General features: G+C 39.3%; 2 protein-coding genes across 2 annotated transcripts; both read right to left on the bottom strand.

The window, feature by feature from the left end:
* Window positions 1–1,146: 1,146 nt before the first annotated feature.
* On the bottom strand, window positions 1,147–6,651 carry mstna (myostatin a). The gene is made up of 3 exons (XM_043223045.1): window positions 4,713–6,651; window positions 3,231–3,601; window positions 1,147–2,281 (listed from the first exon to the last, which is right to left on the bottom strand). The coding sequence occupies exons 1-3, from the start codon at window positions 5,101–5,103 to the stop codon at window positions 1,913–1,915; spliced, it is 1,131 nt and encodes a 376-aa protein (XP_043078980.1). The 5' UTR covers window positions 5,104–6,651; the 3' UTR covers window positions 1,147–1,912.
* Window positions 6,652–6,791: 140 nt separating this feature from the next.
* On the bottom strand, window positions 6,792–13,690 carry ftcd (formimidoyltransferase cyclodeaminase). Its single transcript, XM_043223043.1, has 15 exons — window positions 13,424–13,690; window positions 12,377–12,560; window positions 12,174–12,302; window positions 11,989–12,077; window positions 10,522–10,701; window positions 10,195–10,332; window positions 9,979–10,110; window positions 9,833–9,894; window positions 9,632–9,761; window positions 8,817–8,978; window positions 8,632–8,675; window positions 8,176–8,314; window positions 7,891–7,986; window positions 7,583–7,694; window positions 6,792–7,245 (listed from the first exon to the last, which is right to left on the bottom strand). The coding sequence occupies exons 1-14, from the start codon at window positions 13,475–13,477 to the stop codon at window positions 7,611–7,613; spliced, it is 1,623 nt and encodes a 540-aa protein (XP_043078978.1). The 5' UTR covers window positions 13,478–13,690; the 3' UTR covers window positions 6,792–7,245; window positions 7,583–7,610.
* Between the last annotated feature and the right edge of the window lie 663 nt (window positions 13,691–14,353).

Raw genomic sequence — 14,353 nt, 5'->3', positions numbered from 1 at the left:
GAGTTTGAGCGACAGCCGGGTGAACCAATCGGCGAGGCGCATTTTGTTTGTTACGTGTGGACTAGCCAATCAGCGCGTCTGGGCGTCTTTTATGACGCAACGTGGAATTTTAGACCAGACGTTGTAACGCGCCCCACGTGATTTATAAGAAACTGAAAGTCTGAAACTGCGTAGTACGTTAGAGAAAGGTACTTATTTCATCACCGCGTAAAGGCTGTTGGAGAAATGCATGCTGTCAACTCTTTTTGTAATTTGTCATAAGAAATGTATTTGTTTTAGGAGTAAAATGATGGCGTAAGTGACAGGCCCCTTTGGAGATGTGGATATGGGGTCATTCAAGGTGAATTAATTTGCAACTGTTTGTGTATTAATGCAAGCGAATGTACCTTGTCCTGCTTTTTAAATCTTTGCACGTATTTTAGTTTGGTTATTTTATGTGTATTTTATTATATTATATATACTATATGAAAAAAATATATTTTTTTAATTTATCTGCTGTCCTATTTATGCAACACACATACACTCATGTTGGCATTTGTGACTCTTCATAGGTGTAATGGTTTTTCTACTGTACAAACTGTATGTGCTATTGCCCTACACCTAAACCTACCCCTTACAGGAAACTTTATGCATTTTTAGATTTTCAAACACTAAGCCTTTTGAATTATGAGGACAATCTTAATGTCCTCATTATTTAAAAGGCTTAAAAACTACCTCTAGCTCTGTCGTACCAATGTCATTAAACAAATTTGTGTCCCCATGAACCACAATTGCCAACCCACACACCTTCATTTCTATTTGTTATATAGGTACACCTATTTGTTACTATTGACACACACAGATAAATGATATGGAAAACCCTTTTTCAAAAAAAAATTTAACCAGTTTCTAAGTGCACTCATTGTCCTGGGGCCAGGCTTTTACTGTTGTTGCCGCAAGAGGACTCTATCCCACTGGGGAACCCTCCAGAGAACAAAATAACAGAAAAGAGGCTTTAGCTTCCATGGAATATGGGTTTGTTGCTTTTGAGCACCATAATGTTCTCCACATGATCGGAATGGTGTCAGTGGTGTCACTCTGTTAAGGGTTACGACGGGACAACACTGAAGAGGTCCTTTAAGGACACGCGAAAACAACCAAGAGACATCAATAACAGGCATTTTACTTGGTACATCAGATCAAAACTACAACATAATGCCATGCTAATTCCATGCTTCCAATAAAACATCTCTATGTTCATCTCTAGGCTGTGACATAACTAGTAAACTGGAAATTTAATCAGTGTTTTTTTTTTTTTTTGAGAAGAAACAAAATATGCATGCTGTTGGATAGTTGACATATTCCAGCAATGTCTAAAAAGCATTTAAAGATCATTTGTAAATGTAAAGATTTTTTTGACCAGTTACAGCAATAACAGACTTCTCTTATCCCTATCATATTCCAACTACCCATATGCTATGAAACTGCATTCTTAAAGTCTATTGTTTGGACGTCATGTTGAGCGAGTTTCTAGGTCAGTGTTCCTGTTTTTGGGTCACTGGGGGATAAGTGACTTTCTATAAATAATCAACTATACAACCCCCTTTGACATTAATTTAAAGTACTTTTTGCATTTTTTACATTCTGATATCAAGCTGGTAAAGCCCATCAGGTCATCTCTATGCTCAAATGCATTCACAGAGGAAGCCTTATACCTTAAAAAACAAAGAAAGTCTTGTCACCTTGGTACTATTGTCCTTATGTGCAGAAGTCGATGAGAACGAACTAAAAGAATTGGATAAATTGGCTGGGATCCTGGTGTGGTCAATTGCTTTAGCAGGAACTATTTTGTCAGGGACAAGGTAAAAGTTATTTTCACTTCCCCTCCCGGTCCAGAGCAGCGACGGCTTGCTGTCGTAGCTGCTCAAGAAGCTCAAGAGCAGCCACAAAGGTCCACGACCATTGAAGGGATTTTTCCGTAGATTATCTGCTCACGGTCATTGAAATACAGCATGTTTATGGGTGACATCTTGGTGGGCGTGCAGCAGGGGCCTACACTGCCCCGAGGGTTGGCCTTGTTGACGATGTGACTGTGGGGGTACTTCTGCACACATTCACCGGAGCAGTAATTGGCCTTGTAGCGCTTGGGAGCAATTATCCAGTCCCAACCAAATTCCTCGAAGTCGACGGTGAGTGGATACCGGCAGCAACGTGACTCCGTAGAATGCTCATCGCAATCGAGGCCAGTGTCCCGTCTGGACCGCTTGCCAGACTCTGATATTTTTACCTCCAGGAAGGGTTGCTGCAAGGGCAGACGTAGGAATGATTAGCTAAGCCATGATCAATAAATGGTGCAGATAATTTGACATGAATTGCTATACACCCCAAACAAACCTTACCAATCAAATCCATGTTCAAGCATATTATGGCTCTTTGTGGAGTTTGAACATACCTTGTCCTCCACTATTACTCTAAAAACTCATTAAGACTTGGCAGGACCTACCAAGTCTGAATAAGATTTGACAGATTCTTAAAGGTAAGTTTAAACTCCACAAGCTTTAAATATTTTTTATCCACTAGTCCATCAGTTCCCAAGCTGCCCTGATTCAAGCACACATGACTAATCAGCTTGTTAGTAGAGACGCCTAGACCTAAAACCATTGTATCAGACAAGGTATTTAGCCAAAATGTGCAGTGTTTTGGAGGGAACAGGGTTGGAAACCAGTAAACCACGAATTACCACGAAACTACGAATAACAGGCAAGCCCAATAATGTTCTTGGAGATCTACCTACCTGCAGAGTTTATTAAGAACACATATTAAGATATTTTTATGAAATCCGAGAGCTTTCTGACCCTGCGTAGACAGCAACACAACTACCATGTTCAAGGCCTAGAAATGTAGTTAGGCCACTGTTAAAATTGTCCAAGTGACGGAAGAGCAGAAATTATGGAATAAAGGCATTTTTGTTTTCTTTGAGCAAAAACATATTCTTGTAGCTAGTCACAGGGACGATGCCTGTGCAACCTTTTTGGGCCTTTAGGCCTTATGTGTTGCCATCTTTGGTCAAAAGTCAAAAGTCCCATAAGGTTTGGAAAGTCATGAGGGTGAGTAATTAATGACGGAATTTTCATTTCAATTTTCACTATTCTTGTAATTAGTTACATTTTCATAAATCTTTGGGAGTTCTGTTAATCAAAATTTGTCCAGCATTTGACAAGGAAAATACACCAATGCATGCATTGACTTACCAGTCCTTCTTCTCCAGATTCTGCAGAGGTCACAGCCAGATCGTTTCCATTTGCATCAAAGGCCTTGATTTCTATCCCAAAGTGACTCTCAGGCTGTTTGAGCCACAACTGCAACAGCTGCTTCATGTTGATGTGCTGCCAGGAGTTTGTGCGGGCATTCACATCAATTTTTTGTGCTCGTATTCTTGAGTGATTGCTGCCTTCAGACAAAGACCTCAGGTGAGATATCTGGATGAAGACTGTGGTTGGCTCCTCAGCTGGTCGGAGGTAGATCCAGAGGAGGGCCTTGATGATGCTGTTAGGCATAATCTTCGGGCTCAGTGAGAACATGCAGCACTTCGGCATCCCCTCAAGATGGGTGAAGGCTTGAGCTGCAAGGTATTAAGTTTACTAAGACCATGTATAACTTTTTCACCTCTAAAATGTGCAAAAATTGTAGCTTTAAGGCAGGGTTCTTCAAATCTGTCCTGGAGGGACAATGTCCTGCAGGGTTTAGCTCAAACCCTGATCATACCTTACATACCTGTGGTTTTCTATGGATGCTGAAGACCTTGTGCGGTTAAGGTTGGAGCTAAATTTTGCAGGGTATTTCATTGACCCATCAGGGCAAGATTTAAAGAATCCTGCTTTACGGTCCTTTTTTAAAGGTCAGTATCCTTAAAGGGACAATTTAGCAGCTTATTTACCTTTAAAGGTTAGAACCATAATGATATATATTACTATTATAATGTACTATTAATATGCACCTTTCAAAGATAGATAAGGTTCAAAGTTGTCCCTTAAAGAGTACCAACAGCCCTGACAAGATGTTCCACCATCCCTAAACAATAGACAGTTTTGCTTCTGGGACCATTTCCCAGAGTTTCCAGGTAGGTATGCTTTAGTATGTTTGGAACAAAAATCTCCAGGAGATTGTTCATCCCTGCAAAAGTTTGTCGAAATTCTATTGTAGATTGCTAGAATCACTGCTACAAAATTAAAATTATCCAAGCAATATAATAACCTTAATTACTCTGTTCCAACTGTCTTTTACTGCTGACACTGTTGGAAAATATGACTCTCCACAGTTTAATGTAACATTTATGGAGTACTGGTATTTTGGCAAAAACTAAGGTTTCCATTGAAAGTCGTTGAAAAGAGCCCTTATTATCTCAGGCCAAATGTGCTTTGTATGTTTCCTCTTGGTGCTCAGCTTTGCGTAAAACAAGGTCTGTTGCCTTTGGCCATCTTCCAACAACAGCTGAATGAATGAACCATAGTCGGTTCATAGTCTACCCTTTCAGATAATACAGTGGCCCTTAAATGTATTGTATACTTCAAAATGTATGAATGTCATTGCATTCAATAACAAAATAAACAAAGTAGCATCTGCAAATGATGGTTGAACTTTCACAGACGTAATTTGGCATACATTCTACGTCTGACTTTTGCATCTACATACATTTGCGCTCACTATGTATTGCAGTGCATCTCGATACTTACGTTCTGTGGCCATGGTAATGATGGTCTCACTGCTGCCTTGTTCCTCGTCCTCACTAATGCCTCCATTTTGGTCGTACTGATCCAGGAGCTCCTGCAGAGGAGGTGCCTTGGGTAAGAGTAGCTTTACCGTGTCTCTGCTGATATTCGGAGCTTGTTCTAGACGCAGAATGCTTAAAATCTGCGACTTAATGGAGTGCAGGCGCATGAGTTTACTCTGCTGTCTAAATTGACAGGTCGTGCATTGGCCGTTGTCTTCTCCGGGTGTCACAAATGCTTGCGATGTTGTTGTTGTTGTTGTTGTTGTTGTTGTTGCTGCTGCTGTTGTTGAGCTCAAGCTCTGACTGTGAGACCCCAACACGCTCCAAAAGCTCAGATAAAGAAGGATAAACATGTTTTCTGATGCGTCTTTGCAGACGTTTACTCATTTGGGAACGGACAACCTTTATGCAATCTCTAAACAGCACTGGACAGATGTTCAGCCTCCTAGGCAGTTTTATACTTAAGATTCCCTGCTGTTAGATATCATATGATTGGTGGGATTGATAGGAACAAGTCCAGATGAGACAGCAAAGAGAGGATCGGGTCTTTAGGTTTTGATTTGAGGATTTTCAGTTGTATTTGTTTTATTAATGCGGTATTAATCGTGATTCATTACATCCAAAATAAAAGTTTTTGTTTACATAATATATAAGTGTGTACTGTGCATACATATTATGTATACATAAAGACACACACATACAGCATATATTCTGAAAATATTTACATATATATATTCATATTCATGTAAATTATTTTTTGGCCTTTAGTCCTAACTTCCCCTCCCCTTTTCCGTGCCCCTCTGCATGTGTGTGTATTTATCTATATACAATAAATATATACACAGCGCACATTTCTTATGGATGCCAATCAAATCGTGATTAATCGTTCGATTGCAGTAATTTTAAGTAACTTAAGGCTATTTACATTTATTTTGTTCATTATATTTTACATTTATTATATCACATGTAACTAGTTACTCCCCAACAGTGATTGTTGGGTTGCTATGTTGTTTCTTAAAGGTTTTTAAACTGCTGTTATATGTTTGAAAAAGTGTCTATAGATGTGGTTGTTGGGGGTTTCTTAGTGATTTTTAGCTTGTTGCTATACTTTTAAGTGGGTGTTCTGAATGTTCTTTTAAGATGCCCTTATGTTGTTGCTTTGGTGTGGTGCATAGTTGCAAGGGCGCTAGGTTTTTCTAAAAGGTTTTTAACATTTTGCTATATGGTTGAAAAAGTATTTCTACGGGTTATTGAGGGTTTTTAGCTTAATTCTATACAAATGTCCAAATAACACAGATCTTGGATTAATGTCAGTGGACTTGAATTGGAAAAAACAGTGTATTATTTTAAGTCTTTACAGGAATGAAACAAGATACCTTTTGATGTTCAATAAAACGCTACAGTGATCCGCTACGACACATTAGCCATAAAATGGTATTTACTAACACTTTCATACAAAAAGTAACCTGTCTGTTGGCGCATTGTCAGGATTGTCTTTGCCCAGCCATGTATTTTTCACCGTGTGAGAACACCGTGGCTTGTAGGACAAAGCAACAGTAATGAAGGAGGGCTCTCTTCGCGAGGGTTCAGTGGGTGTTCTGAGTATTTATTTTGTAGTTGCTAGGTTGCGTATTCAAGTGCGTTTTATACAAAATATTTTCTGCATAAACACCTGTGAATGTATCTGTATGATGAAACACCGCCATTTTTATACTGGCGAACAGGCTTTCTTCACTTTAAGTCCACAGTAATAGCTTGTAGCTTTGTGCTTTGGTGATGGGTTGCCGTTGAAATATGCCGAGCTGGCGACTGAGGACATTATTGCCACAGCTGTTCTGTAGCAACTGCAGATGCCTCTGCTCTATCTATCTCAGTTTTCCAGCAGTGCAGCTTTAATAGATGCATAAATAACAACAGATGACAGCTAGGCAAGGACAGAGGAAGTGTGCTATTGAGAGTGGCCTTTTGTGGGTCAGTCACAGCACCACCTGCTGGTGGATCATCAAGTTCTTTCAAAACAAACAAAAACTAAAAGCAGGTGGAACGGAGAATAAAGCTGTGTTTTAATGAGATATTTGGAAACGAAAAATCTGTTGAGTATGTGTTCAGTTAATTGGATGCATGTTACTCTACATCTTGTTATAGTGAAAACAACTTGATATGTTTATTATCATTACAACTATGAGATCTACGTTGCGTTCAAGCAATAGGTGAGTTTGCTTATTCATAATATAACAGCACAAATTTATTTTTTTTAATTATTGAAATATGTCAGGCTCTTTTGCATACCTAGAGAGTCTTACATCACAAAAACGTAATTGATTACATTGTCACATACTTTAAATTAGTTACATGGAAGTGGCAAGAAAAGTATTTCTACATTGTCTGCTGAAATCTGAGCGGTGCTTGTCTGTGCGATCCTTCCTGCTATTGTCCTAAGATATTTTGGATGGTTGCCAGCTTGTTGAAAAGTTGTTTCTATGGCCTTCTCCCCTCTGAAAAAAACAGCACATGCTGGTTACATATGTATTGAAGCTGGTTTGCTGATTTATGCTGGTTTATGCTGGTCTTTTGTTGGTTTACACTGGTTCTTTGCTGGTTTAAGCCGATCCTTAGATGGTCACATGCTGGACAAGCATAAACCAACAAAAGATCAGCATATACCAGCAAAGGACCATCTTAAACCAGCATATTTTTTCAGATTTCAGATGTCAGAAAAAGCACATCTGATATGTTTTTTGCCAGAATCTTTCTCCGTAGCAAGCTGTACAATGTCATTTATCATTCACATTTGTAAAGTATTATAAAGTGCATATCGATTAATGCTCTTACAGTGGGTTGCATTGATTTTCAGTGTACATCATTTTCTCTGGTCGGCCATCTCCAAAGCTATGTTAGCATTCTCTCTGGCGTTCTTTAACAGCGCAGACACTTTCGATTCAGTCTGAAAACCAACAAACCACAAAAACTACCATGATCACCAGCAACAATTCCAATCAGCTCGTTGACATTTCTGAGTTCCTCAAAGCAAGTTTCGTATCTTTTACTGTGTGGTTATTAAAAGCTGGAAATAAGTAGGGGTTATTAAAATGCACCATGGAAACCCTCATTTACAATAGCGGTTGTTTTCTGATACTCACGACAGTCCTGAATGAAACATCCGTGATGTCCTTCAGGTTTATAATAACGCTGTAATACGCCCCGAACACTGCCGTTTCCAAAGCTTTCGCCGCTACCTGCGCGTGACGGGAATCATGCATTGAAATAAATGCTTATATCAGCTTATTCGTGACCATCAAAGTCATGTTATTTTTCATTTTTTCCAAATGCAAAATCGGCATTTTACTCTCCGTGGAAAATGCTTTGCTTGATTTGCTTGGTTTTTTTGTTTTGTGGGCGTCATCACAAAAAAATGTACATCTCACCTGTATGTCTGATTTACAAGCCACATTTCCGTATCGCACCATCTCTTTGAGAACAGGCCACAGTGTGTTTATTCTCTGTGCCAGAGACAGAGGGACGCCCACCGCTGCTTTTAAACCCTCTTGCATGGCTTCCTCCCTCCTGTTTAGTTGAAGAATAGCATAAAGGGTTGTCTAAGCTACTGGGCCATGTTTATGTGTGTTTTTGCCAATGCAATTATAATTGGCATACAACTACAACTAAAGAGAATTTACTTTTGGCAGTCAAGTGTAGGTCGTGTAACGCGGTAGTTATATCTTCTCTGCAGATAAACTAGTCTTTCCTGTTTCTTTTTGTGATGCATGGCTTTTGACTGTTTTGACATGATACAGAATGTTCCTGACATGTATTGTTTGTAGTATGATAGACAGGAAGGACGTTTTTGTTCGTTTGAACTTTACCGAGGCGATGAACCGTACCTTTTGATTTCGTCAGGAGTGCCTTTGGGCAATTTCAGAGCAGCCTGTAACCAAAAACACGCAAGAAAACAATTAGCACGTTTTTTTTGTGCGACATCTGGACATATTTAACAGCAGATTATGTTGTGGCATATATACATTTTAAGTGGCCAACTGTACATTTATGTTTATATGTGGTCGTGTACCATGTAGCTGTTAAAAGCTGATGAATCAGCGTCCACTTTTAATAATAAGTCATTCATGGCTTCATGAAATGGAGGAATAAGTTTCCTCATCTCCTCATCCAGAGACTCAAACTGCCTCTTGCCGTATGTCATCTGACCCACCATGCAGCCCAGAGCTGCACCCTTACAACGAGACAAATACACATCAAGATAAAAAAAAAAACATATATAATACAGTTATAATGCAGTTGTTATATATTCAGAATGTGTGTGTGTATATATATATATATATATTTATGGGTATTTATGCTATATATAAATAATATATAAATAATTATAATATATATAACGTATAACATATAGAATATATATAATATAAAAGAGTGCAAAATATATTATATTGTATAATTTATTAAATAATGTATTTCTCTTTCTCTCTCTCTCTCTCCTAAACTCTCTCTGTATTTATATACATAATATATATATATATATATATATATATATATATATATATATATATATATATATATATATATGAAAAAATGTTGTATGATAGTTTATGAATATTATGTATCAGGGCTGTCTAAACTTGATCCTGGACGCCTGAGTTTAGCTCCAACTTGCCTCGACGTGTGTGTGTGTGTGTGTGTGTGTGTGTGTGTGTGTTATTTTAAAATGCTATAAATACCTTATAAAACACTGTATGTATACAGTATACTTAATATTTCATTAATCTATTTTAAAATACATACTATAAATATGCAAAAATACTAAATATATTGTATATGTACACATTAATATAAATATAAATAATAAAATCATAAGTTTGTGATTACCATAGCAGCGACTGCAGCAGAAACAGACCCTCCACCAGGAGCCGCTGTTCTGGCCCCAACACTCTGGACAAACTTGTGTAGAGAAAGAGACACAAGCCGGCCATCGTTCTGATTGTCCCGTACCATATACCTAAACACAAATACAATGCTCCTGTTAGACATCACAGACAAGCCAAACTTTTAAAAAGTGTTGGGTCTTACTCTATAATTCTCTCTTTTGGAACAAATGGCCCCAAAGAGTCGAGTCCCAGTTTACTGATAACCTGAAAGAATAATGAAAGAGGAATTAAATCCGACCTCTGATTTGCTGCTGTGTTGAACGTTTGACCACGTTCATTTTAACCCACCAGTCGGATTTTGTGCTCCTCTTCAACAACAAAAAGCTTTTCTTTTTGGATGTAGAAGTCTGCACAGTCCAGCATCGCCTTCAGAGGAATCAGCCCGACTATCTGAGACCCCACCACTGGAAGAGTCAAATCCTGGACAGACAGAACGAACACGAATCCCAGTCACTTCTGATTCAATTTCAGATGATTTCGATTCGGCTTTGAAAACGAACTCACCTTGGCATCCTTACAGATCTCCTCATACACCGTGTGCATGGGCGTCACCTCAAAGTCCAGGATGTTGGTGGACACCTGAGCGAGGTTGGCCTCTTCCAGGTACCATCCCATTCCCTGAACCTTTCTCAGGAGCCCAGGCTTTAGGAGGAGCGTTCAGTGAATTAACAGGAACAAGAACATAATCAAAACCTCAGGGAAGTGATACGTATAATTATTCTCAAGTTCGAGATTTGACGCACACTGAAAACCTAGACCAATCCAGTGACGTCACACACACACACACACACACACACACACACACACACGTACACACACGTACACACAGACCTGATCTTTCCCACGGCCCTGTTCTCTGATATCCAGTGCGATCCTGTGAGCCTGTTCCTTAGTGCTCAGAAGGTTCACGTTGTAGGCGACGAGAAACTTTCGGGCGCCAGTGACTGTGGCGCCCCAAGAAGGCACGAAGGTGGCGGGGCCGTATTCAGGGACCCATTCGGTCTTTTTTAACTGGGGAAAGAGGCCCAAAAAAAGAAAGCACGTTTCTTTAACCTAAAAGTTATGAAAATGTTATTAATCACATGTTGTTTCAAACCTTTAAAAAGTTCGGGACACAATTTAAGATATTTTAGATTGAAAATCAGGAGGCCTGTGATTGTCCCATTGACTGCCAAGGACCAGAAAAGCATAAAAGACAATGTCATGAAAACCGGAAGGACATGGGGGTAAGTGATTAATGACAAAATTGACACTTTGGGGTGAAGTTTACACATTAAATGGCACATTAAAACAGTACTGTTCCTCAAATTTAGAAGTCTAAAAGTTTTAAATCTTAATATATGCATACATCCAAATGGGAAAGTGTGCCAAAACTACACTTCGGTTTCGACATTGCGGAGGAAATTCCCCAGCGTTAAACCTGGGGAATTTCTTACGTTAAACCTGGTGTTTCCCGACACCAAGAATTATCCTCAAATGATCATAATCGCAGTACTTCTGACTGCATTGGAGAACCAGTTTAACCAATTTAGTGAAGAATTACACCTCTGGATCTCAAAATGGACCTTTTATGAACCTTTTCACCAAGAAAACTAGCTTTCCCTTACAGATCCAGACAAGACCCCTTAAAGAAAGGCATTAAAACTGCTAGATCTGATTGTTTTTCTCAAACATAACCCCTGGTATTTATTCAATACAGTGACTAAATTACCAAAAAATAAAGCATCAGCAGGTGCTAACATTCCCCAAGATCACAGCAGTATTGACTTTATGAACCACTTTACTTCCAAAATCGATACTACCAGAGATAAAATGGAAACAGCTACAGTAGCACATCAGATAGTGCACTACAGATCCCTTGAGAAAAAAATCCATTCATGCTCTATTATAGGATTGTACAAACTTATTAACTCATCTAAACCAACAACATGTATGTTAGACCCTATTCCATCTAAACTATTAAAAGAGATGTTTAGAGATGTAGAAAAGTCCTACATCCTCTTTTGGCTATTATTAATTCATCACTGTCATTGGGATATGTCCCCAAAACATAAAGTTTTAAAGAAAAGATGATAACTTTCACAGCCAATCAGAATCCATCCTGCTTTGGAGAGCTCAAGTATTTAAAGTGACACTGCAGCGCGTGTTAAAAATAAACAGAAAGTTATTGTACACTACTGCTGAAGCTAAAGTAGTTATCGTTCTTGGTGTAAACGGGCCTTAAGGAGAAAGTAAAGAGGTCATGGATTTTTTTTGTGGTGTACGGGGCCCGAGAAATGAACAGAACTGAGGTCTTACCTTCTCCGGTAATGCTTCGTATTCCCCTGCACGGACAGAGGGAAGCGACCTTCTGCTCTCTTTTCTAGCTGCCTCTCCGTAGAGATAGACTAAAAGACCAAATCAAGAAACCACAGAGAACAGAGGTCGAAAGTGAAGCAATTCTCAAGTGATTGAGTTAACAAACTTTGATTATACAAACACACCAGGCACATTGAGCATGTCTGACAATCTCCGTCCAAATTCATTGGCACACTGCACACACTCCTCCATGCTGACGTTCTGCACCGGTATGAAGGGACACACATCCATTGCACCCGTCCGAGGGTGTTCGCCTGTTAGAAAACAACATGCTGAACTCGTGTGAAGTATGGTATGTCTACATCTTCCGCTCCCTCCGCAGCTGTACCTGAGTGTTTGGTCATGTCTATGAGTTTAAACGCGGCGCGGGCAGCATTCAGCGCCCCCTCGATCACAGCGAGGGGTGAGCCCACAAAAGTGTACACCGTCCTGTTTGTGGAAGACCCTGGGTCGACGTCCAGCAAGCTGCAGCCCTCTGTGGCGGAGATGGCGTCGGCTATGGCGTCAATGACCTGGATATTATCGAAAATGATTCAAATTGATTTGTAATTTTACTTCGTGGCATAGTTTTACACAGCAGTCTGTTACTGTGGCGACATTTACACGCCCCCAAAAAGAAATGCATAAAGAAATGAACTGTGATTGGTTGTTTAACATGTCGGTCAAGCGGCTTCATGGCGGGCCTTGGCCAATGAAAGCCGTCTCGTATTCCAGACATTCAGCCGTCCGTCTGAAGGACCAGCTACGTGAAAGAACGAGTCGCTTGTTCTGTCTGCTGGTCGTGATACACAAGATGCGTTTCTGATTGACTTTAAAAGATGAAACGGAGTCGTTTGTTCGGAGAACAAATCATTAGAGTGAGTCGTTCTGAAACTGGATTGTGATTTTGATTCAGCAAAAAGAATCAACTCATTAGAGCTGTTCAGGAATCAGACTACACCGGTCGAGCATTAGTGATTCGTTGAGTGATCGGCTCACGAATCATTTGTTTCAGTAATTCATCTACTTGTGTTTTTAATTAACAAAAAAAAAGAGCCAATTCGAGTTATGCATACTGTAAACGATTTAAACCAACTCCAAAGGAATCAATTTTTCAGTCGAATGCGTGAGGCTTCCAGTCTCGTTCGATTCGAGATATTTTAGTTGTACAAAACCAGCAACACACGCTATTTTTGCTACTTGATATTTGTTATCATATTTTTGTAATTTAGCAGCGTTTACACTGGTTTGTAGAGCAATTTTTTTACAGTTTACAGTTTATTCCAGCTGATTATAGTTATGCACGTTCACGGGAGATTTGGGTTGCATTAGCAGACTTGCAGCTTTGTAGAAAAAAAACAGAGTGCTATTTCAGTACAGCGTGTGTTTATCTTACCTCCTTGTTACGCCCCTCGGAGAAATTTGGTACACATTCCACCAGCTTAGCCATGACTGTGAGAAAACACACACTTTCCTCATACACACTTGTCTACCGACTACCTTGGTTCCCAAACGGGGAGCCATATAAAGCGTCGGCAAACATATCTTTTGAATAATTAACCTGTCCTCTGCGGACTGGATTTAGGTCATTTGGCAATGATTCTCCTGTTTTCATAGATAACCTCTTTTGGGGAGGCTTTCCCAACAAACATTGTTCAGACTTTGGGAAACCCTCTCCGAAAAAGTCTGAATGCACTGTCGCTTTTAAACCAGCTTCTGACTACGGCTTGGTTAAACATTGGGGCAAGAACATGACATTTCAGCGTGGGGCAACTAATGCAAATAAAACTTGATAAGACAGACAGTTTAATAGTTGACTCTTAAAAACCACCCAAACCTTTGCATCATGTCCTGAAAACAGGGGCTGCGCTGTCTGGTTAATGAGTGATCCAGACAGGGGCCAAAGAGCTGGAGGAGAAGGACAGTTTACCCCTTCCCCATGTTTTTGGATGGGACACAAATACCCTCTAGTCAAAGTAACACTGACGTTATGCAAGAAGGAGACGTGTAAAGTTCAAAAACAAAAAAACAGTTGCTTATGTCGCCTATGATCTCAATAATGATATTGAATATTCTTTAACTTTCCAAATTATAACTGTTAAACATCTGTCTATCTATCGATCTATATGACAATAATATTTTTTTTCCATTCTAATCTAATAATAGTATTCTTCATTTTAATAATAATATGATAGTTACTGCTGTCAAGCGATTAATTGCTATTTTATTTGCATGATATATGTGTGTTTGTATTGTGTATATTTATTATGTATATATAAATACACTCATATGCAATTTTGGAAAACTTTACGTGCATATGTATATT

The sequence above is a fragment of the Puntigrus tetrazona genome, chromosome 22, assembly GCF_018831695.1.
Source record: "Puntigrus tetrazona isolate hp1 chromosome 22, ASM1883169v1, whole genome shotgun sequence".
In the NCBI taxonomy this organism is placed as follows: domain Eukaryota; kingdom Metazoa; phylum Chordata; class Actinopteri; order Cypriniformes; family Cyprinidae; genus Puntigrus; species Puntigrus tetrazona.
This window is presented reverse-complemented; position numbering and strand designations above follow the sequence as displayed.